At 44.1% G+C, this 24,041-nt stretch overlaps 1 protein-coding gene across 6 annotated transcripts; it reads right to left on the bottom strand.

Moving 5' to 3' along the window:
* Nucleotides 1-1,205: 1,205 nt before the first annotated feature.
* Nucleotides 1,206-23,381, bottom strand: PRDX1 (peroxiredoxin 1). 6 transcript variants are annotated; one of them, XM_072772432.1, is made up of 6 exons: nucleotides 23,362-23,381; nucleotides 15,507-15,623; nucleotides 12,496-12,649; nucleotides 12,018-12,140; nucleotides 10,007-10,137; nucleotides 1,206-1,570 (listed from the first exon to the last, which is right to left on the bottom strand). In XM_072772432.1, exons 2-6 carry the CDS (start codon nucleotides 15,610-15,612, stop codon nucleotides 1,485-1,487), a joined length of 600 nt encoding a protein of 199 aa, XP_072628533.1. In that variant the 5' UTR covers nucleotides 15,613-15,623; nucleotides 23,362-23,381; the 3' UTR covers nucleotides 1,206-1,484. The 6 variants fall into 6 exon arrangements, with proteins under 6 accessions (XP_072628533.1, XP_072628531.1, XP_072628534.1 ...); XM_072772430.1 differs by lacking the exon at nucleotides 23,362-23,381 and adding an exon at nucleotides 18,291-18,487; XM_072772433.1 differs by lacking the exon at nucleotides 23,362-23,381 and adding an exon at nucleotides 17,877-18,332.
* Nucleotides 23,382-24,041: the final 660 nt, after the last annotated feature.

The raw sequence follows: 24,041 nt of genomic DNA, 5'->3' as shown, positions 1-24,041 counted from the left end.
TTTGGCCCAGAGCGCGATCCTGGAGACCCGGGATCGAATCCCACATCGGGCTCCCAGTGCATGATGGAGCCTGCTTCTCCCTCTGCCTGTGTCTCTGCCTCATTCTGTCTCTGTGACTATCACAAAAATAAAAAAAAAAAAAAACTACAAAAATATATGTACAATTGACTTCAAGGGATTTATTCCCCTTTCCCATATTTAGAAATCCCTTACGATCCCTCAGACCATTATTTCTTAAGTAAGATTTTGAGAAGAGGATGGGGGGAGGGGTGTCAAAGGGAGAGGAAGACTACCTGATGACCAGGAAGCCACAGGGCTGGATCTCAGGACCCTGGGATAATAACCTGAGCCACCGAGGTATCCTTCTAACTTCTCTTTTACAGAGCCAGTACCTGGCATTTATAAGAGGCCAATCTTCAAGTTCTCATGCAGCCCTGGAGTAGTTTTAATATCAATGTCCAAGTAATTTCATTAGGGCCTCTAACTAAAACCTGCAATTTGCACTTTAACCTATAGCACAAATCGCAATGCTTTAAGCCAATATTATGGCAGGTCTGGTTTTCACCCCCAGATACAATAATGTCTTGGTTCAGTTCCATTTTCTGGGTCTACTTGCATATCCTCCTGCCCCCAATTTAATTTTCTAAGGCAGCCTTTCTAAGTTAATATAGAATGGGAGAAAATATTTACACATCATATATCTGAGGGATTAATAACCAAAATGAATTTAATTTTCTCCTAAGGGATCCCTGGGTGGCGCAGCGGTTTAGCGCCTGCCTTTGGCCCAGGGCGCGATCCTGGAGACCCGGGATCGAATCCCACGTCAGGCTCCCGGTGCATGGAGCCTGCTTCTCCCTCTTCCTGTGTCTCTGCCTCTCTCTCTCTCTCACTGTGTGCCTATCATAAATAAATAAAAATTTAAAAAAAAAAATAATAATTTTCTCCTAAAATGGGAAAGCAAAGCAGTGTGTAAACTCCTCTCAAAATCAAAAGCTAGGGCAGCCCGGGTGGCTCAGCAGTTTAGCGCCACCTTCAGCCCAGGGTGTGATGACCCTGGAGACCCTGGATCGAGTCCCACGTCGGGCTCCCTGCGTGGAGCCTACTTCTCCCTGTGTGTCTGACTCGGTTTCTCATGAATAAATAAAATCTTAAAAAAAAAAAAAAGTCAAAAGCTAGTGCCCCCCCAAAATAAACAATCAACAAGGTCTCAGTTCAAGTTTAATAGAAACAACAAAAGATCAAAAGTGATGCCTTGCTACTACTGTACATATCAGTTGGCCTGCCCCATAGCACACCTCAGACCATTCTCTCCAGAGGAAGAAAGGCTGGCCTCCCCAACCCCTGCAGGAAAGGGCGGTCTTGTCCCATACCACATACCACATCTGCAGAGTCTAAAGTCTTGTTATAAGCATGACAATAGTACAAAAAAAGATTCTGTTTTCATGGATCCCCCACTACAGCCCGGATCTAAAATGGCGAGGCGCTCACTTCTGCTTAGAGAAATATTCTTTGCTCTTCTGGACATCAGGCTTGATGGTATCACTGCCAGGCTTCCAGCCAGCTGGGCACACTGCAAGACAAAGTACTATTAATTAATAACCTGCTCAATGGTTAGCTCCACTCTCCTCCTGTGGACAAATGGAGACAAACGGACAAAGGCTCAAAACCAAATCTGTTTAAGAGGCTGACCACTCAGGAACCAGAAAGCCTATGCTACAGTCTGAAATCATTCAAGCAGCTTAGGGCAACTATAAACATGTAATTTAATCCTCACCACAGCCCTAATACTATTACACCTCAATTTATTCTTGTAGCACCTAAAATTTAAAGAAAGTACAACTCCAATCATATGCTTTGTTCTAGAAATAAATACATAGGACAAAAAATATCCCTCTGCCTTGTGTCTCTCATGAATAAATCTTTAAAATAAACAAAGCTTGTTAACAGTAGAGAGTGGGTGAACAGGCATTTGTATTTCCTCAGAAATGTTATGTATGCTTCACATATATTATTTTTAAAAAGCTGAAATTGCAGGAAGCCTGGGTTGCTCAGCAGTTGAGAGCCTGCCTTTGGCCCAGGGCATGATCCTGGAGTCCCAGGATCAAGTCCCACATCAAAAGTGATGCCCTGCTACTCCGGCTCCCTGCATGGAGCCTGCTTCTCCCTCTGCCTGTGTCTCTCATAAATAAATAAAACCTTAAAAAAAAAAAAAAAGCTTAAATGATTTTTAACAAATGGCGCTGGAATCAGCTGGATTTCCACACACAAAACAATGAAAATGGACCCTCCTAATTCTTCACTTCACCTAACGAAAAGAGTTTAGGAGTGCCTCAGTGGCTCAGCTGGTTGAAGAGCCAACTCTTGCTTTCAACTCAGGTCATGATGGGACTTGGAATCAACTCTCTGCACTCAGCAGGGGTCTGCTTGAGATTCTCTACATCTCCCTCTGCCCCTCCTCTCCTTGGCTCTTTTAAAATAGATCTTTAAAATTAAAAAATTTAAAACAGGAAAAACTTCATGACCTTGGATTTGGAAATGTATTCTTAAGATAGGATAATGAAAGCACATGCAACAATAAACAAAGTGGACTTGATCAAAATTCAGAATTTTTATACAAAGAACATTTTCAGGAGTTAATATAGAATGGGAGAAAATATTTACACATCATATATCTGAGGGATTAATAACCAAAATGAAAAAAATAGTAGTAATAACCAAAATGTATAAAGAAACAAAAAGACAAACCAGTTCAAGATGGGCAAAGGACTTGTGCAGACATTTCTACAAAGAAGGAACCACAGGGGGCAGCATCCCGGGTGGCTCAGCGGTTTAGCGCCATCTTCCACGCCCAGGGCCTGATCCTAGGGACCCAGGATTAAGTCCCACGTCGGGCTCCCTGCATGGAGCCTGCTTCTCCCTCTGCCTGCGTCTGTCTCTCTGTGTTTCTCATGAATTAATAAATAAAAATCGTTTAAAAAAAGGGGGGGGGGGGAATCCCTGGGTGGCGCAGCGGTTTGGCGCCTGCCTTTGGCCCAGGGCGCGATCCTGGAGACCCGGGATCGAATCCCACGTCGGACTCCCGGTGCATGGAGCCTGCTTCTCCCTCTGCCTATGTCTCTGCCTCTCTCTCTCTCTCTCTCTGTGTGACTATAATAAATAAATAAAAATTACAATAAAAAAAAAAAAAAGAAGGAACCACAGGGAGCCCTGGTTGGCTCAGCAGTTTAACACCTGTCTTCAGCCCAGGGCATGGTCCTGGAGTCCCAGGATCAAGTCCTGCATCGGACTCCCTCTATGGAGCCTGCTTCTCCCTCTACCTGTGTCTCTGCGTCTGTCTGTCTCTCATGAATAAAATAGAATCTAAAAAAAAAAAAAAAGTACCACAAACAGTCAATAAGCATATGAAAATACGCTCAATATTACTAGTCATTAGGGACATGAAAATCAAAAGCACAAGGACACCTCTACATACCCATAAGACTATATAGTATTAAACAAAAGTAAAGAAAAAGACACTGTTGGCAAGGTTGTAGAGAACCCTTGGTATCATTGCTGGTGCAAATATGAAATGGTACAGCTGATATAGAAAACAGTTTGGTAGTTCCTGAAGAAGCCTAACAGAATTACATGACCTAGTAATTACATTTATAACGTAAATTCCCAAAATAATTGGAAACAAAGATCCACACAGCTGCTTAACAGTATTGAAGCAGCGTTATTCACAATAGCCAAAAGGTGAAAATGCTGTGTTCATCAACAGATGATGAATACACAAAAGGATATATACATAAAATGGACTATTCAGCCTTTAAAAAGAATGAAGTGGGCAGCCCCGGTGGCACAGCGGTTTAGCACTGCCTGCAGCCCAGGACCTGATTGATCCTAGAGATCCGGGATCAAGCCCCACGTCGGGCTCCCTGTGTGAAGCCTGCTTCTCCCTCTGCCTCTCACTCGCTCACTCTGGGTCTCTCATGAGTAAATAAAATAAAATAAAATAAATAAAAAGAATGAAGTTTTGACAGCCATTGCAACACAAACCTTGAATACATTATGCTAAGTGAAAGAAGCCAAACACAAGACTCCTAACTCTGGGAATAGTGGAAGGGACAAGGTGGGCGGCAGATGGGGTGACGGGGTGACTGGGTGACCGACACTGAGGGCGGAACTTGACGGGATGAGCACTGCTCGTTATACTAGATGTTGGCAAATCAAATTCCAATAAAAAATATACAAAAAAAAAGGGATCCCTGGGTGGCTCAGCGGTTTGGTGCCTGCCTTTGGCCCAGGGTGCGATCCTGGAGTCCCGGGATCAAGTCCCACGTCGGGCACCCAGCATGGAGCCTGCTTCTCCCCTCCTCCTGTGTCTGACTTTCTCTCTCTCTATCATAAATAAATAAATAAATCTTTAATATATATATATATATAATATATATATTTTTTGTGTGTATATATATATACACACACACAAAAAAAACCCACAAATGGACAAACATTGCATGAAATATTTAATAGACAAACTCGTAGACAGAAAATGAAAGTTACCAAAGAGCTAGAAATAAAGGGGAATGAGAAGCTATTGTTTAATGGTTGTAGCTGTCTGGGACGATGAAAACATTCAGAAACTATTAGTGATGGATGCATGACATTGTGTATGTAATTAATGCCACTAAACTGTATACTCTAAATGGTAAATTATGGCATACGTGTTACATTAAAATTTAAATTAAAAAAACTTTAATGACTTACCCTCATACCAAGAAATAAGCTAAGTAAGTAAACAAAGCTAGAACTGTGTAAAACCGTAATACTGAGCTGCTTCCCCCCTCTGGTAGCCCTTGAGGGATCTGAATAAAGCAATGTTTGCCTCTTTAGTGTTAACCCTGCCAAACTGGATAGCCTGAAATAAAAGGGGTGGGTAGGACCCCCAAGGAGGCCCTACTTGTTCACTAAGTAACTCCCTTCTACCCCTTGGTAACAAAAAGTCTGAGTTTGAATTTCATACATTTATGAATGTTATGCAGAAAAAGCATAGCTGCTGGGGCATCTCTGTGGCTCAGTTAACCATCTACCTTCCGCTCAGGTCGTCATCTCAGGGTCCTGGGATCAAGTCCCACATCAGGCTGCTATTCCATGGGGAGACTGCTGCTCTCTCTGCCTCAGTCTCAGTTATCTCATAAATAAATAAATAAAATCTTAAAAAAAAAAAAAAAAAAGGTAACTTCCAACGTTTTTCTAAAATCCTGAGCTAGCAATGCTTCTTGGGCTAACCTGAGAGACTAAGGGAAGGAAACCAATCTCTGATTTTTCACTTCCATCTGCTATTCCATCTTCTAGGAGACATGTAGTCACCAGAGTCCAGTAATTTAACAGCAAGCCTCACTTATTCAAGGGGGGGAGGGGAGGCCGGTGAAAGCCCCTTCCAGTCCAAGAATATCTTAAGCCTTAGGTATCACTTGGAGCAGTCTAAAAATAAAGTATGAATGGGAGAAGTGCCAAATTGCAGACCCAGCTGCTGTTACTTTCCTGAAATCTCTACTTCATGGTTATTATTAGTAGCTTTAGTGGCACCAAGGGTTAAAACACAGGTCATGGGACTCCTGGGTGGCTCAGCTGTTGAGCATCTGTCTGCCTTTGGCCCAGGGCGTGATCCTGGAGTCCCAGGTTCAAGTCCCACATCTGGCTCCTACATGGAGACTGCTTCTCCCTCTGCCTGTGTCTCTGCCTCTTTGTGGATCTCTCAAGAATAAACAAGATCTTAAAAAATCTTTGAATAAAGAAAACAAAACACAGGTCACTAAGCATATAAAAAGTACCTCAAAAAAAAAAAAAAAAAAAAAAAGTACCTCAGGGAAGCAAAGACCAGACAAGGGCCAGCCAGAGGTTTGGCAGTAGGTGCTAACAGGTAATTAATCTAAGAAAATAAAGCTTTAGAACACCATAATTATAAATCATGATACAAAATAAGGAAAAATAATGAACCAGAAAAATCTTGTCAACTTACTCTCACTGGCACTAAGGCCTCATGGCACTTAAGAATAGTTAAGGGGAAAAAAAAAAAAAAAAAAAAAAAAAAAAAAAAAAAAAAAAAAAAAAAAAAAAAAAAAAAAAAAAAAGAATAGTTAAGGGGCATCTGGGTGGCTCAGTCAGTTAAGCATTTGCCTTTGGCTCAGGTCACGAACCTGGGGTCCTGGGATCAAACCCCCTCATGGGGCTCACTGCTCAGTGGAAAAGTCTGCTTTTCCCTCTTCCTCTGACCCTCCCCCACCCACCCATTCTGTTTCTCATAAAATCTTAAAAAATAGGGTCCCAGATGGTTAAGCATCCCTTCAGCTCAGGGTCCTGGGACTAAGTCTGCTTGTCCCTCTCCCTCTGCCACTCCCCCATGCTTTGCGCACTCTCTCAAAAACAAGTTTTAATCCTAAAAAAAAAAAAAAAAAAAAAAGGCAGCCTCAGTGGCGCAGCGGTTTAGCGCCGCCTGCAGCCCGGGGTGTGATCCTGGAGACCCAGGATCGAGTCCCACGACGGGCTTCCTGCATGGAGCCTGCTTCTCCCTCTGCCTGTGTCCCTGCCTCTCTCTTTGCTCTCTCTGAATGAATAAATAAATAAATCTTAAAAAAAAAAAAACATATTAAAAATAATAAAAAGGGCAGCCTGGGTGGCTCAGCAGTTTAGTGCTGCCTTCAGCCCAGGGTGTGGTCCTGGAGACACAGGATCGGGTCCCATGTCAGGTCAGGCTCCCTGCATGGAGCCTGCTGCTTCTGCCTCTGCCTGTGTCTCTGCCTCTCTCTCTGTGTCTCTCATGAATAAACAAATTAGAATAGAATAAAATAAAATAAAACAGAATAAAATAAAAAATTAATTAGATTAAATTTAAAAAATAAAATAATAAAATAAAATAAAAATAAAACAATTATCAGTGACAAGACAGAAAGCCTCACTTGATTGTTTCATATCCAGGAGTGTTGTTTTTTTCTGAATCAATATGGAATCCAGAAGAACTGGTTGCATTCCACCATAATCCAGCTTTCAAATACAACCAAAATACTAAGTCTCCCAAGAAAAAATGACATCAGTCATGGCAACTTCAGTAAGAGAACTTACAACACAGAGAAAGCCCTAAACACTGACTTTTTCAGTATTACCTTAAAAAAAAAGATGGTTATGAATCTGGTTCCCAGTTTCAACATTTACTATGAAGAAATGCTATGTTTAAGTATTATTAGTTCATGGGGGCAGCCCGGGTGGCTCAGCAGTTTAGCACCACCATCAGCTCAGGGCATGATCCTGGAGTCCTGGGATGAGTCACACGTCAGGCTCCCTGCATGGAGCCTGCTTCCCCCTCTGCCTGTGTCTCTGCCTTTCTCTGTCTCTCATGAATAAATAAATAAATAAAATCTTTTTTTTATATATATATTTTTTTAAATTTTTATTTATTTATGACAGTCACACAGAGAGAGAGAGGCAGAGACATAGGCAGAGGGAGAAGCAGGCTCCATGCACCAGGAGCCCGACATAGGATTCGATCCCGGGTCTCCAGAATTGCACCCTGGGCCAAAGGCAGGTGCTAAACCGCTGCGCCACCCAGGGATCCCATAAATAAAATCTTTTAAAAAAAAGAAAAAAAAAAAAGAAAAGGTTGGTTTATGGGGGGCACCTGGTGGCTCAGTGATTGGAATGTGTACCTCTGGCTCAGGTTGTGATCCAGAGGTCCTGGGATTGAGTCCCCCATCAGGCTCCCTGCGTGGAGCCTGCTTCTCCCTCTGCCTAGGTCTCTGCCTCTCGGTCTCTCATGAATAAATTTTTTTTTTAAGATTTTATTTATTCATTCATAGAGACACAGAGAGAGAGAGAGGCAGAGACACAGGCTGAGGGAGAAACAGGCTCCATGCAGGGAGCCCGAGGTGGGACTCGATCCCGGGTCTCCAGGATCACACCCTGGGCTGCAGGTGGTGCTAAACCGCTGCGCCACTGGGGCTGACCTCTCATGAATAAAATCTTAAAAAACAATTAATACATGCAAAGTATCTCACAAAGTGGTTGGTATTCATTAGGCTCTCAAGTGGGAACTATCCGATAAAACATAAAGGCTGCACACAGAAAGCTGTGCCTGTTCTTGTGAGATGAGAAGAGACCAAACCAAGACTGAAGATTGAAGCTTCAGAGTTATCAAAACTTGGGTTCAAAAGTCTAGCCTGGGCGGGGAGAATCCCTGGGTGGCTCAGAGGTTTGGCACCTGCCTTCAGCCCAGGGCATGATCCTCAAGTCCCGGAATGGAGTCCCACATCAGGATCCCTGTATGGAGCCTGCTTCTCCCTCTGCCTGTGTCTCTGCCTCTTTCTCTCTGTCTCTCTCACGAATAAATAAAAAAATCTTTTTTTTTTTTTTTTATTTTATTTACTTATGACAGTCACAGAGAGAGAGAGAGAGAGGCAGAGACACAGACAGAGGGAGAAGCAGGCTCCATGCACTGGGAGCCTGATGTGGGATTTGATCCCGGGTCTCCAGGATCGCGCCCTGGGCCAAAGGCAGGCGCCAAACCGCTGCGCCACCCAGGGATCCCTAAATAAAAAAATCTTAAAAAAAAAAAAAAGTCTAGCCTACATGCAAGGAACTAGTAAAAGTCCAACAAAGGACTTTGCCACTCTCCAGCTCCCTCAGTCTTTGTGCTGAATCTCATCCCCCACCAGGGGGCAGTCTCAGCAGCCATCTATCTGCTTCAATACACTAAGAGTCCACACATGCTGCAGCAAATGGTGCCTTTGGGTATCATGGTCACTGATCCATGTTAGCTTTTCACTCTAGGCAAGCCACTACTTTTGGGTCCCCCCAACAGACACCACTAATTCAGACTCTTAACTTCCATGTTCTGTATCACAAAATCAGAGCTGAAATGGGCTTTAGAAAATTAGTCTGAAATATTTATCACCTAAAAGAAAAAGTATTAAGGCAAATTCAAACCAAGTACACCTGTGCACTTCATCCGACATCAGTAGCACTTCATTGTAACTATCTTGTCCTCAGTTACATGAAATTTGAGAGCTTATGAGGTTCTCCATACCCCACAGACCAAGCACTTGCAGCCTCAGGACTTAAGCCCTTAAAAACTAAACTCACTCTTAGGGTAAGACTGTCTCATTCTATCAACAACTATACTCCACTCCAAGAGGGGGTAAAACTCAAAAAGCTACAACCTAGGATGCCCAGGTGGCTCAGAGGAAAAACACCTGCCTTCAGCCCAGGGCGTAGATCCCAGAGTCCTGGGATCAAGTCCCACATGGAGCTCCCTGCATGGAGCCTGCTTCTCTCTCTGCCTGTGTCTCTGCGCCTATTGTCTCTCATGAATAACTCTTTAAAAGGGGGGGGGGGGGGCAGCCCAGGTGCTCAGTGGTTTAGCACTGCCTTCAGCCCAGGCTGTGGTCCTGGAGATCCAGTCCCACATCAGGCTCTCTGCATGGAATTGAGCCTGCTTCTCCCTCTGCCTTTGTCTGTGCCTCTCTCTGGGTCTCTTATGAATAAATTAAATTTAAAAAAAAGGGGGGGGGATCCCTGAGTGGCTCAGCGGTTTAGCGCCTGTCTTTGGCCCAGGGCCATGTATTACTTTAAAAAACAAAAACAAAAACAGTACAACGAATATGGATCAAAGGGATTAATCTCTTCTCCCAATAAACACTTGTCAAGAATGGCATGCTATATGTCAAGATGGAATTCTCAAACTTTTCGTTTTGCCCTTCTACACACCTAGGAGATCCTCCTACATGCCTTTAGTAAGTTAACAGCTGCAACAGTGATTCTAAATGAGCAGGGCAAAAGCTGGAACTATGCAGCTTCAACAAAATGCCTTTATATTATCCTCCCTGAACTTTTCCATTACCTCACCAAACCACCCACTATAATCCAGAGATTTTAATTTCTTGAAAAGACACTTTTATTTGGTAGACCTTGTTCCTGCCATCTTTCCTATCCTACCTACCATTCTGTTGTCAAGTCAGCAGGTGGATTGGCTTACCTTCCCCATGCTTGTCAGTAAACTGGAAGGCCTGAACCAGTCGCAGTGTCTCATCCACAGAGCGACCAACAGGAAGGTCGTTTACAGTGATCTGCCGAAGGATACCTTTATCATCAATGATAAAGAGGCCCCTGGGAAAAAGAGATTGAAAGTTTGAGGGAAATGCAACACAGGTTTAGAAATCGCTTTGTTAGAACACAAACTCAATAGAAAGGATTATCTGCTGGCCTCTCCCAGACTTGCACTGGCTTTGTCTTCTTCCTGCATAGAGAATGAAATAAGAAGGGCAGCCCAGGTGGCTCAGCAGTTTAGTGCCACCTTCAGCCCAGGGTGTGATCCTGAAGACCCAGGATCAAGTCCCATGTTGGGCTCCCTGCGTGGAGCCTGCTTCTCCCTCTGCCTGTGTCTCTGCCTCTCTCTCTCTGTCTCTATGAATAAATAGGTCTTTAAAAATAATAAAAAAAAAATAAAATAAAAATAAAAAGGGCAGGGGTGGCACCTGGGTGGCTCACTGGTTGAGCATCTGGCCTTTGGCTCAAGTCATGTTGTTCCCAGGGTACTGGGATCAAGTCCCGCATCGGGCTCACTACAGGGAGCTTACTTCTCCCTTTGCCTATGTGTCTGACTCTTTCTCTGTGAAAAGAAAAACCAATCTCTATACCAAGATCAGAGTCCTATGCTTTTTTTTTTTTTTTTTTAAGATTGTATTTATAGGGGCATGATCCTGGAGTCCCGAGATTGAGTCCCCCATCAGGCTCCCTCTGCATGGAGCCTGCTTCTCCCTGCCTATGTCTCATGAATAAATAAAATCTTAAAAAAAAAAAATGTATGTGTACATGAAACAAAGACACTCAACCACTGAGCCACTTTTCTTTTTTAAAGGAATAATGAAATGAAATCATCGTGTTGTACAGTTTATACATTAAAGGGAGTACTGGCTGGCTCACTCAGTGGAGCATGCAACTCAGTCTTGAGGTTGTGAGTTCAAACCCCACGTTAGGTAGAGTGGACTCAAAATATTTAAAAAATAGGGCAGCCCCGATGGCACAGTCGTTTAGCGTGGCCACCTGCAGCCCGGGGTGTGATCCTGGAGACCCAGGATCAAGTCCCATGTCGGGTTCCCTGCATGGAGCCTGCTTCTCCCTCTGCCTGTGTCTCTGCCCCCCCTCCCCCGTCTCAATAAATAAATAAAATCTTAAAAAAAAAATCTTTAAAAAATAACTAAGAGGGGCACCTGGGTGGCTCATTCAGTTAAGCATCCAACTTTTTTTTTTCTTTAGTTCGAGAGAGAGAGAGAGAGAGAGAGAGAGAGACAGAGAGAGAGAGAGAGAGAGAGAGAGGCAGAGACATAGGCAAGAGGGAGAAGCACGATCCTTGGGAAGCCCAATGTGGAACTCCATCCCAGTACTCTGGGATCATGCCCTGAGCTGAAGGCAGACCCTCAACCACTGAGCCACCCAGGCACCCTAGCATCCAACTATTGATTTTGGCTCAGGTCATGATCTCAGGGTCAAAAGATCAAGCCCCATGTCCAGCTCCAGCATGGAGTCTACTTCTACTTGAGATTTTTCTCTCTGCCCCCTCTCTAAAAATAAAAACATAATTGAAAATAAGTAAATTTTATATAGTGATATAAGTCAATTATTGTTCAGCAAATTAACTGAGGGGGGGAAAAGAAAAAGAGTTTACAGATCAGGCCTCTACCTTTCTCCAAAAGGCTCTCAAGTCAATTGGTTTGCTTGGGGTTTTTTTGAAGATTTAATTTTATTATTTATTCGTGAGAGACACACAGAGAGAGAGAGACAGAGAGACAGAGAGACAGAGAGACAGAGAGACAGAGACACAGGCAGAGGGAGAAGCAGGCTCCCTGCAGGGAGCCTGACATGGGACTGGATTCCGGGTCTCCAGGATCAGGCCCTGGGCTGAAGGCGGTGCTAAACCACTGAGCCACCCGGGCTGCCCATCTATTAGATAATTTTGATGAAATGTCAGCCCCCTGGCAGGTGTATACCTGAACGAGATGCCTTCATCAGCCTTTAAGACTCCATAGTCCTGAGCAATGGTACGCTTGGGGTCTGATACCAAGGGAATGTTCATGGGTCCCAGTCCACCTTGTTTCTTGGGTGTGTTGATCCTACAGCAAAAGGCACACACACAATCACATTCATTCAAACTACTGTGTAGCAAAAGCATTAACTTTATTCCTTCCCATTTTTCCAGCATTCCTAATCTAATTATCCCAAAAAACAAAATTTTTTCCAACAGTAAAGTGAGTGCCTGACGACTGTTAACGTCACCAGGGTACACTCAGCTGCAACCCAAAGCTGCTTCTCCTCAGCTGCCAGGTAAAAAATGAAGAAATCAGAGCGCCTTTGCACTCCCATCAGGAGCCAGAAGGCAATACTTGAGCAAGTCAATTGTCAAAGCCACACCAGTCCCATTTACTACTTGGTTCAAAGTTTATATGTGAAATCAACCACGAGATTTACCAAGCCAGGTGACAGAAATGAGAATCCACAGAAGCACCAATCACTTGACAGTTGAGTTTCTTAAATTCTTCTGCCCTGTCACTGAAAGCAATGATCTCCGTGGGGCACACAAAGGTGAAGTCAAGAGGATAAAAGAAGAATACAACATATTTTCCTGGAGGAAGAAAAAGAGCCACAAGTTTGCCTTTGAAACACACTTCCTGGGGGATCCCTGGGTGGCTCAGAGGTTTGGCACCTGCCTTCGGCCCAGGGCATGATCCTGGAATTGAGTTCCGCCCTGGGCTCCTTGCATGGAACCTGCTTCTCCCTCTGCCTCTGTCTCTCATGAATAAAAGGAAAGAAAGGAAAAGAAAGAAAAGACACTTTCTTATTTTACAAAGCATAAACACCAAGGGGCACCTGGTGGAGTACATGACTTTTGGGGAGGGGGCCACAGGGAGAGAAGGAGAACACTTTATTTTACAAAGCATAAACACCAAGGGGCACCTGGTGGAGTACATGACTTTTGGGGAGGGGGCCACAGGGAGAGAAGGAGAGAGGGAATCTTAAGCAGGCTCCACGCCCAGCAGAGCCCAACAGGAGAGGAGGCTCAAGGTCACAACCAAGTTCACAACCTAAGCCAAAATCAAAAGTCATACTCTTAACCACAGTGCTCCTGCAGGACTCTTGATCTCAGGGTTGAGTTTGAGTCCCGTGTTAGCTGTACAGATTACTTAAAAATAAAATCTTGAGGTGCCCAGGTGGCTCAGTCTGTTGAGCATCCAACTCTTCGATTTTGGATCAGGTCATGATTTCAAGGTGGACTCCACACTCAGAACGAGGTCTGCTTGAGAGGCTCTCCTTACCCCCCTTGCACAGGAGGCACACTCTCAACTATGAAATAAATGAATCTTTGAAAAAAGTAATAAAGTATCAAAAAAAAAAAAAAAAAGAACAGTAAAACCCTAAAGACCTTTTCCCATGGAATTTTTTTTTTTTTTTTTTAAGGAAGCCTTAAGTTGATGGTAGACAACAACTGCTAAATGCCAAAACTGAACACAGAGGTCTCCCAGCAGCTACCTTTAGAAAATTTTGTGGTAGGAGAGCCTGCATGGAAAAAAAAAGTTCCTTTCATTTTTGTGCTTTATTTTCCTGCCTCCCCATTAGCTGCCAATTAGAAGATAAACACTGTTCAGTCTGATTTTCATCTCTAAATAGTTACAATTAGCACAACACTAAGTTCTCCAATGAAAAACAGCAAAACCAAGGATGCAATTTACCTAACTAGATAGTCTGATGCCAACGCTTAAAATGAATGCATAGGAAAACCTCAAATCCTGGATTCTATGCAAGTCAATAGAGACCAAAGAGAAACTAAAGCCTTTAACACTTAGTCCACTATGAACCACAATTACAGGACAGTAAGATTTAAATGATCTTTAAAAAAAAAAAAAAAAAAATCAACACAAGGGATCCCTGGATGGCTCAGGGCCTGCCTTTGGCCCACAGCTTGATCCTGGAGTCCCGGGAGTCCCACACCGGGCTCCCTGCATGGGGCCTGCTTCTCCCTCTGCCTAGGTCTCTGCCTGTGTCTCTCATGAATAAATAAATAATAAAAAATAATAAAAATAAAATTAAAAAAATAAATCACCACAAATATGTTCCTAACAAGCCTAGTTAGACAACAAAAAGTCTGAGGCAAAAATTAAAAAATCCTGATAAAGCAACAGGATCTCTAGCTTAAATTTTCCAAAACTCATGCAGATTACCAGTAGAAGTATATATTCAACTGGCCAACCAGCCTCTCACCACACCTAAGAGGCCGCGTTACTGAAACAGTGCCAAATATTCACTCATTTCCAGGTAGCAGCAATGTCTGAAAATCAAAAACTTTTTGGAGATTTACTTTGAAAACCAAAATCAAAAAAAAAAAAAAAAAGAAAAAGAAAAGAAAACCAAAATCACAAGAAACTCCCTCATCTAAACAACCTCTCCAGGGCTTTACCTAACAAGCACTTTGAAGCCTCAGCAGGTCAAGCCCTGGAGGAACAGAGAACAGCTCTTTCTAAACCTCCTGCCTTTACCCTTGGGCCAAGGTCACCTCCCAGTGGTGCTACTTACCTTGTTTGCCAGAGAAGCTTCTTCCCTCCATTGGGCCCCTTCTTAACTGCTTCTCATTCCAAACAAGTGTGATGTGTTAGGAAACCTTAGTCACACGTTCCTCCCATAAACTGAATCCAGGAACTAATTACTGCACCACTAAGTTAAAAGGTACACTTAACACCTGAGTTTCAGATTTGCATTTCAAGGAATCTGTACATCAACTATCTCAGAAAAACCCTCCCCTCATTCCAGGACTGCAAGGTTTAAAAAAAAAGAGGAAGAGCTTTATCAGATTGAAACTTAACAGGAAAAGAAAACTGTTCCAACTCTTCTCTTAGGGCAAAACAGTCAGGAGAATATGCCTAAGCCTCTGCTAATAATACAGCAACTCTGATATACATCTCTTTTTTTTTTTTCTGACATACATATCTCAAAAAATTAATGGTGTAAGCTCCAAAGACTTGAAGGAACAGAGAGTATGTGCACACAAGGGGGTGGGGTGGGGGGAAGAGAGGGAGAAGCAGACTCCCTGCTCAGCAAGGAGCTGGATTAAGTGCTCCAGATCTGGGATCATGACAGAAGCCAAAGGCAGATGCCTAACTGAGCCACCCAGGCGCCCCAAGACTTGAGCTTTCAAGGAGTATCTCCAATAGAATTGAGGAGTACTGAGAAAATAATTGAGCTATTATGTCCAGGCATAACAAAGCATGGGCTTTTCCCGTAAGCAGTCTGAACCTACAGGATTATCCGTCATCATGGTTGGTAATCACTACATCACTTCAACATAAAAACAGCCACCTACTCTGAAGACTGACCTAGGAGGGAGAAGTCGTTTTACAATCAAACCTAACAGATATACAGAAATCTAATGATCCATCCTAGATGGTAAAATAATTCCATTTTAATAAATCTAATATAATTACTCTTACCTTTGTAGTCAGATAGGCTGAGGTCTTTGAACTGGCCATCTGGCATAACAGCTGTGGCTTTGAAGTTGGGAGCAGGATGCCCAATTTTGGCATTTCCTGAAGACATCTTGCTATGGGCTGGAGAAAAGAGGAAGTAAATTAGAAACAAGCCTTATTTTTCTAAGTAACCAACACCCTTCTACCTAGACACTTAGCTACAAAATAAAAGAATTATCCAGTGGCCCTAAATATACATACTAATTTTTTTATATTAGTAAGACGCATCTGAGAAAGCTCAGAAAACTGAGCTTTCTAACTTATGAAACAAAACCAAATATTACAGGGCGCCTGGGTGGGTCAGTCCTTTAAACATCTGACTCTTAAAAAAATAAAATAAGGGAACCCTGGGTGGCGCAGCGGTTTAGCGCCTGCCTTTGGCCCAGGGCGCGATCCTGGAGACCCGGGATCGAGTCCCACATCGGGCTCCCGGTGCATGGAGCCTGCTTCTCCCTCTCCCTCTCCCTCTGCCTATGTCTCTGCCTCTCTCTCTCTGTGACTATCATAAATAAATAAAAATTAAAAAATAATAATAATAAAATAAAATAAAAATAAAAAAATAAACGTCTGACTCTTGATTTAAACCCAGTTCATGAACTCAAGGCTAAGCACCGAGCCTGCTTAAAATTCTTTCTCTCTCTTCCCTTCCCCTGCGCTAGAAGACTCACTCTTAAAACAAAAAAAATCAGGGCAGCCCCGGTAGCGCAGCAGTTCAGCGCCGGCTGCAGCCCGGGGTGTGATCCTGGAGACCCAGGATCGAGTCCCACGTCGGGCTTCCTGCATGGAGCCTGCTTCTCCCTCTGCCTGTGTCTCTGCCTCTTTCTTCACTCTCTGGATGAATAAATAAATAACTCTTTAAAAAAAAAATCAGAATACTTCTCTGAACATCAGCTTTTGTTTTCCTTTAAAAACAGCAATTTTTAAAAATTGAAGTAACCTCTTACTTTTCCTAAACGATCATTTATGCAGTGACATTTTCTTCTGTACTCTCATTATGCAAAAAGCTCCAGAAAAAGAAGGTTCGATATCAAAGCTGAGCCCAAATGAACAATTCCACAAACAGAATGTCTGATCTCTAGAAGTGGTCATGTTGCCCTTTCTCTGGACTGCATCTTTATCTGTCTTCAGAATTCAAGAAGTCCACATGACCTTTCTCCAGGTACATTTGCCCAAAAGACCGCACACCCCTAATCCAACTCTGGTTTTCTGTTTTTGTTTTTGTTTTTGTTTTTTTAATTTATTCAGAGGCAGAGAGAGAGAGAGGCAGGCAGAGGGGCTGCCCCCCTAATCCAAGTCTTTAAGAGACATGATTCCCATCTGCTAAATTGCAAAACTTCAAGGGTTGTGTTTAAGCCCTAGAAGTCCTTTCAAAAGTAGGTTTCTGGGCAGCCCCGGTGGCGCAGCGGTTTAGCGCCGCCTGCAGCCTGGGGTGTGATCCTGGAGACCCTGGATCGAGTCCCATGTCAGGCTCCCTGCATGGAGCCTGCTTGTGCCTCTGCCCCTTTCTCTCTGTCTCTACGAATAAAGAAATAAAATCTTAAAAAAAAAAAAAAAAAAAAAAGGTGGGTTTCTGACCTCAGGGCCAGGATTCTGGAGCAGCAAGTGGAACAAGGGTCTATTGCTGGGAAGCCTAGCTGGCTCAGTTGGTTGGAAGCATGTGACTCTATCTCAGGGCTGTGGGTTAGAGCTCCATGCTGGATTTAGAGATTACTTAACCTTAAAAAAAAATCCTTACTGCAAAACAAATCATTGCTAAAAAGCAATGCTGCACTGGATTCACTCAGGTCAACACAAAGTTAAGGAATTAAGATGTAAACCAGTAAGTCATCAGTTTGAAAGGCTCAAGAAGCTAATTTCCCAAATCCCAAACTTTTTTGGTGCATAAAACCAAGCATCTATTATTGCAAACTTTCTATTGCTAACGCCTTTAAAAAAAAAAAAAAAAAACCTAGTAAGGCAAGTTGCAATTTGGCGACCAAATATAGAGGGGGTGTGTGATCCTAACATAAACGACCTCCTCATCCAAACCTGCTTTTCCACGTGGTTCTCACGTCCACTAAAGACCGACTCGGCGGGGTAAAGGCCCTTAGACCTCAAGGCGGCGTGGGCCTCGGTGGATCTGCCCATGAACTTCCAAGGCTAAAGGCACGCCCCCAAATCCCGCTTCAGGTTCCCTCCTGCCGCTCCCATGAGAAACCCCACCACAGCACTTAGGAAAGCACTAGCCGCCCCCCCTAAAAAAAAAAAGAAAAAAAAGCAGTCTTGACAAATTTGAGATCACTACAACCCTATTACACAAACGCAAAAAATAAAGCCAGGGTAGGAAATCAGTACCGGAAACTGCCCATGTAGGCCCAGCGGAGGGCCGGGAACAGTCATCACCTCCACCACACGACAGGCGGGTAGCCTCAGGTCAGTTTCCAGGTCCACTCTAGAAGATTCCTGAGCCCGCCCCGCCCGGAAGGAGCCTAGCTGAGGAGAGCCCACCACTACCACGAGGCCCCCTCGCCGCGCCAATGAGCGCCCTCCGCTCGGGTTGCCGGGGGAAGAGGAAACTCGAACCGACGTTAGCCTCAGGGTTTAAACAGGTCCCCGAGTCCGTAAGGGAGGGCGCGCGGACCGCCTAACTACTCTCGAGCGCCAGACCTCGTCCAGCCACCTCCCCCGTCACAGCACCCAAGCCAAGTAGGGCAAGACCCTGGGAGAACCAGGAAAAGACGACGACCCGGGCGTGGAGAACCTTCTCACCAGCGCTGAGGAGACTAACCGCCGATAACCAGTCAGGAAGAAGACGCGTGAGGCGAGCGCGGGGCGCTGCCTTTATAGCCTGCGGGGCTCTCGCGAGAGTCAGAGCGGGCTGGGGGTGCAGGAGGAGGAGAGGGAAGGGGGATCTGGCCCCGCCCCCGCCCCAGCCAACGCGCCCCGCCAGAATGACTCAGCACTTTCCCTCGCGGTGGGCGGGCTCGGGCTCGGAAGGTTGGGATCCCCCTCCCTGCTGCCGACCGTTAGGGTCGGGGAGCCGAGGGCGGCGGTGTCGAGGCCCCAATGCCCCTGTTACTCTGGGATCTCTGCGAGGGTCTCCTGCGCGTCCTGCCCTCAAGACCCAGACCGCGGTATTGGTCTTGCCCCACGGAGGATTACGTCTAATCCACATCAAGCACTTAAAATTGTCAAGTGTTTCTCACATATGCCACCCCGATCCCCGCAGCCTCTGCCGTAGTGCTGCCTCAGTACCTAGACAACCTCCTTCATTATTCTGATTTACAGGATTGCTGCTCTCCTTCTCCCACCCACTCCTAACGCAGCGGCTAGAGGGAATCTTTCTGAAATCTGATCAGTTCACTCCTCTGATTTGTGGTTTTAAAAACTGGGGCTCCGTAGTCTGTTTCCTGAGTTAAAACTCATTGTCATTTTATGTGTGGCCTTGATTGTTCTCACCCGTAAAATGGAAAAAAACTAGTAATTCCTTGGGATCATCTTTGTGGCTTACTTAGCACAATTCCTAGTTCTTATTATACGTTAGAAATGTTAGCTGTTATTATAGAATTCTTCCTTGCTCCTAGCTGGATTGTAACACCCAGAACAATGTGTCGCTGTTTCAAGACTTCAGGCTTTTGTTCAAATATGAAGAATCTGTTCCCTCCTAGTAGACCTAGAGAAAATGTCTTTGAAGACCGCCGAAGCATGACTTCTGGAACTGTTCCGGACCTTGGCTCATCCTCAAAAGTCCTGGAAAGCTGTTCTGGCTTTTGCTCCTCCCCAGAATTTATCATTCCGTCCTTTGTGCCCAAAACAACATCCTGTAAGGCCAGAAGCTATACAAAATACCTCTTTAAAAAATATATATATTTTGTTTATTTATTCATGAGAGACACAGAGAGGCAGAGACACAGGAAGAGGGAGAAGCAGGCTTCATGCAGGGAACCCGACGTGGGACTCGATCAGTGGGACTCGATCAGGCATCTCCAGGATCACACCCTGGGCCAAAGGCAGCTCTAAACCACTGAGCCACAGGGGCTGCCCTCTTAAGCTATTTTATATGTTTATATGCCTGTCTCTTCTTGCTACATTGACTTTCTGGAAAGTAAGGTTTGGGTTACACACACCTCATGTCCCTAAGACATAACAGAGCACTCGATATAAAATAGGCGCATGTAATAAATACATTATGTCCACACTGCCTCTATCACGACCCCCCAACCACCACCATCCTATTAACTGCCTTATGTATCATAGCAGGATAAAAAATGGGAACATGCTGGGACGCCTGGGTGGCTCAGCGATTGAGCATCTGCTTTCTGCTCAGGGAATGATCCTGGGATCTGGGATCCAGTCCCACATTGGACTCCTTGCCAGAAGCCTGCTTCTCCCCCTGCCTGTGTCTCCACCTTTCTCTCTATGTGTGTCCCTCATTCATGAATGAATAAATAAAATCTTAAAAAAAAAAAAAAAAAAAGTAAGGGATCCCTGGGTGGCGCAGTAGTTTGGCACCTGCCTTTGGCCCAGGGCGTGATCCGGGAGACCCTGGATCGAATCCCACGTCGGGCTCCCGGTGCATGGAGCCTGCTTGTGTCTCTGCCTCTCTCTCTCTCTCTGTGTGACTATCATAAATAAATAAAAATTTTTTTAAAAAGTAAGAAAATTTTAAAAAAATAATGGGAACGTGCTGTGTCAAGGTGCCTGAGCATCTCAAAATTTTTCTGCATTTATCACCCTATCTAGCAACAATCATAATTTTGTTTGTTTCCTTCTCTACCTGAGAATGAACAGTTATTTGGCCATTATTTATTTCCTTCAAGAGGCAGCAGGGGAAATGTAGAAGTTCAGAGCTTTATAGTGGATGGTTATTGCTATGGGCAGGTTAAACCAACAACACACAGTCCTATTTCAGCCAGAAAAAAAAAATTATTGTATCTTCCATGTGCCTGGACTGGGGCACTTGGGCTTATTTGTGTCATTCAAAAACCAGAAGAGGGATCCCTGGGTGGCTCAGCGGTTTGGCGCCTGCCTTTGGCCCAGGGCGCAATCCTGGAGTCCTGGGATCGAATCCCACATCGGGCTCCCGGTGCATGGAGCCTGCTTCTCCCTCTGCCTATGTCTCTGCCTCTCTCTCTCTCTCTCTCTCTCCCTCTCTGTGTGACTATCATAAAATAAAATAAAATAAAATTAAATTAAATTAAATTAAATTAAATTAAATTAAAAAAAACAGAAGAGGGATGCCTGGGTGGCTCAGTGGTTGAGTGTCTGCCTTCAGCCCAGGTCATGATCCCTGAGTCTTGGGATGAAGTCCCACAAGGGGCTCCCACAGAGAGAGAGAGAGAAAGAGAGAGGCAGAAACACAGGCAGAGGGAGAAGCAGGCTCAACACAGGGAGCCTGAAGTGGGACTTCATCCAGGGACTCCAGGATCACACCTTGGCCGGAATGCAGAAGGCTGAAAAGTCACTCATGAAAATAGACCGTTTCTAAGAATAATTTCCTTTGGTCCCCACCATCAGCACTGAAATTGCCTGCACTTGGGAAAGGGTAACAACAACAATAAAAAGGAATGTGTTGAAAAGTCAAATAGTAGCCACACAAACTGCCACCTATGAAATTTACTTAGTAAGTTTCCTCTAAAATCCTTAAAAAGAAAAAAATAGGTGCATATCTGTTACTAAGTTGCTGGTTGCTGAAAGCATTAGGTGGGGCATTTGTTAGGAAGAATTACTTGGAAAAAAAATTGCTTGGTGGCAGGGCAGTTACTAAGAAAATGTTTGCATGACTCATGTTTTGCTCTATTTCTTAGACGTGAGGCTCTTAAATTTTTCTCTGCCGATTCAAGTAAGTATGGCTCTTTGCTGGGTGAAGCACCAGTTCCCAGCTCAGTTCTTAAGAAGATCTGATTCCCTACACCTAACTTTTTTTTGTTGTTGTTAAGAATTTATTTATTTAGGGATGCCTGGGTGGCTTGGCGGTTAAAGCGTCTGCCTTCGGCTCAGGACACAGGGCAGGCATCCCAAAAATAATTTAAAAACTGTTTAATGAAAATGTTTTCCTTGTTAATTACTACTCCTGTTGCTGAACTATTACAAATTGAAACATACAAGATGGAGAAAAAAAAAGAAATATACAAGATAAGATTTCTATAAGCCATATCCTCCCCAAATATGGCCCCAATGCTATGGTGCATTTCCTCCTGGGTTCTGCATAACTGTAATTGCCTGTACCTTATGATGGTGACTCAGTTTTCCCACCACCTTTCTCTGTTTAAGCTAGCATGAAACCTTTGTTCATAAGATGTTCTTAGACATCATCTGGTCTTCATTTATTTATTTTTTAAGATTTTATTCATTTATTCATGAGAAGCACACAAAGAGAGAGAGAGGTAGAGACACAGGCAGAGGGAAAAGCAGACTCCGTGCAGGGAGCCCAACGTGGGATTCGATCACGGGTCTCCAGGATAACACCCTGGGCCGAAGGTGGTGCTAAACCGCTGAGCCACCCGGGCTGCCCTGGTCTTCATTTAAACAAAATATCACAGCGCTGATTTACTATGGTAAACGCAGTTAACTGATTCATGAACAGCCATTGCCCCTTCTTTATAGCTAATTAGATACTGCAGGCAAGGCAGTTCAGTAGAAGTATAAAGCAAATGTCCTGTAACAGTGATCATTTTAACAATAGGAGTTGCTAACCTAATAATAGTCTATCATAAATTTATAAAGCATTATATTATACCTATAAACCATTAACGGTAAATGTATATACCATTAAAGCTAAATGCTTTCTTCTAATTGCCTCAGTTACGGTTTTTATCTTCTACCCTTTCTACAGGTGTCATTTTATTTTACTAAACTTGTCTTATATTTACAATAAGGGCCTCTGTGTCACACAGCTTTAGGGGGTGATATTCACTTTATGTTTTCCGTGAATAGTGTCCCAGGAATTGGGCAGCACAGCAACCCTGTTTGTAGTAATGTTTCCAGTATTGCGGACCTTTCATGAAGTGAAATATTATAACTCGGGATCCCTGGGTGGCTTAGCGGTTTGGCACCTGCCTTTGGCCCAGGGCGTGATCCTGGAGACCCGGGATCGAATCCCATATCGGGCTCCTGGTGCATGGAGCCTGCTTCTCCCTCTGCCTATGTCTCTGCCTCTCTCTCTCTCTGTCTCTCATGAATAAATAAATAAAATATTTTTTAAAAAAGGAAATATTAGGGATCCCTGGGTGGCGCAGCGGTTTGGCGCCTGCCTTTGGCCCAGGGCGCGATCCTGGAGACCCGGGATCGAATCCCATATCGGGCTCCTGGTGCATGGAGCCTGCTTCTCCCTCTGCCTATGTCTCTGCCTCTCTCTCTCTCTCTCTCTGTGTGACTATCAAAAATAAATAAAAATTAAAAAAAAAAAAGGAAATATTATAACTCTTGGTTACTTGCATGATTGAATATTTACATATGAACTGTTATCTCCTCAAAAAATATATAGAGCCCTAGACCCTCAGAGTTGGAAGGAATCACAGTTAACTAATTTATTTATTTATTTTTTTTAATTTATTTATTCATGATAGTCACACGGAGAGAGAGAGAGAGACAGAGACAGAGACACAGGCAGAGGGAGAAGCAGGCTCCAAGCACCGGGAGCCCGATGTGGGATTCGATCCCGAGTCTCCAGGATCACGCCCTGGGCCAAAGGCAGGCGCCAAACCACTGCGCCACCCAGGGATCCCCAGTTAACTAATTTAAATTTTAGTTCCCACCATGTACCATGTACTCTTCTAGGCCCTGCCCTCCATGCCTTGCACTAAGCATGGAGCTTAACATCCAACCTTCTACCCATTACCAGAATCCCTTCTTTAGTAGGCCTAATCGTCTCTGGGCCTTGACTTGAACACTTCCATGATGACTGACTCCTAGGTGCTCATATTGGTGCTCTCTGGACTGTCCATGACACCTAACAAGGGGCGGCAATTCAGCTGCATAGAACTATAGTATTCTCCTGTAGAATACAGTCTCCCTGCCTTGGGTGGCTCACAGAATTCTAGAATAGTTTATTACACAAACGTACATAAATGAGATCCCATGTAACTCCCCTCAGCCTTAGTTTTATCCTCATGAAAATGATGTAACAGAATTATCTCTCACAGAGTAAGTTAACCATTCTTATGATCATCATTATCTGTATCAAAATTTGTTGGTTTGGCTCCAACCTATCATCTGAGTCTGTCAAAGAACTAATGGATTTGGGGCACCTGGCTGGCTCAGTTGATTGAGTATCCAAATCTTGTTTTTGGCTCAGGTTATGATCTCAAGGTTCTAAAGTCGAGCTCCAGGCTCAGCAGGGAGTCTACTTGAGAGTCTCTCTTTCTTCCTCTTCCCCTGCTCCTCCCCCACTAAAATCTTTATAAAAAACTAATGAGGTTTTTTAAATTTGTATTTATTTATTCATGAGAGACACACAGGGAGCCTGATGTGGGACTCGATCCTGGGACCCTAGGATCACACCCTGGGCTAAAAGCAGGC

Source organism: Canis lupus, chromosome 13, assembly GCF_048164855.1.
Source record: "Canis lupus baileyi chromosome 13, mCanLup2.hap1, whole genome shotgun sequence".
Taxonomy (NCBI): Eukaryota; Metazoa; Chordata; class Mammalia; order Carnivora; family Canidae; genus Canis; species Canis lupus.
This window is presented reverse-complemented; position numbering and strand designations above follow the sequence as displayed.

Excerpts from the sequence above, each read along its gene's own strand:
- PRDX1 (XM_072772429.1), bottom strand. The coding sequence starts at position 16,325 with ATGCAGGAAGCCCGACGTGGGACTCGATCCTGGGTCTCCAGGATCACA. Across the intron at positions 12,650-15,506 it reads CAGCCTATCTGACTACAAAG|GAAAATATGTTGTATTCTTC; the intron begins GTAAGAGTAATT and ends TTCTTCCTCCAG. Across the intron at positions 10,138-12,017 it reads GATGAAGGCATCTCGTTCAG|GGGCCTCTTTATCATTGATG; the intron begins GTATACACCTGC and ends TCTTTTTCCCAG.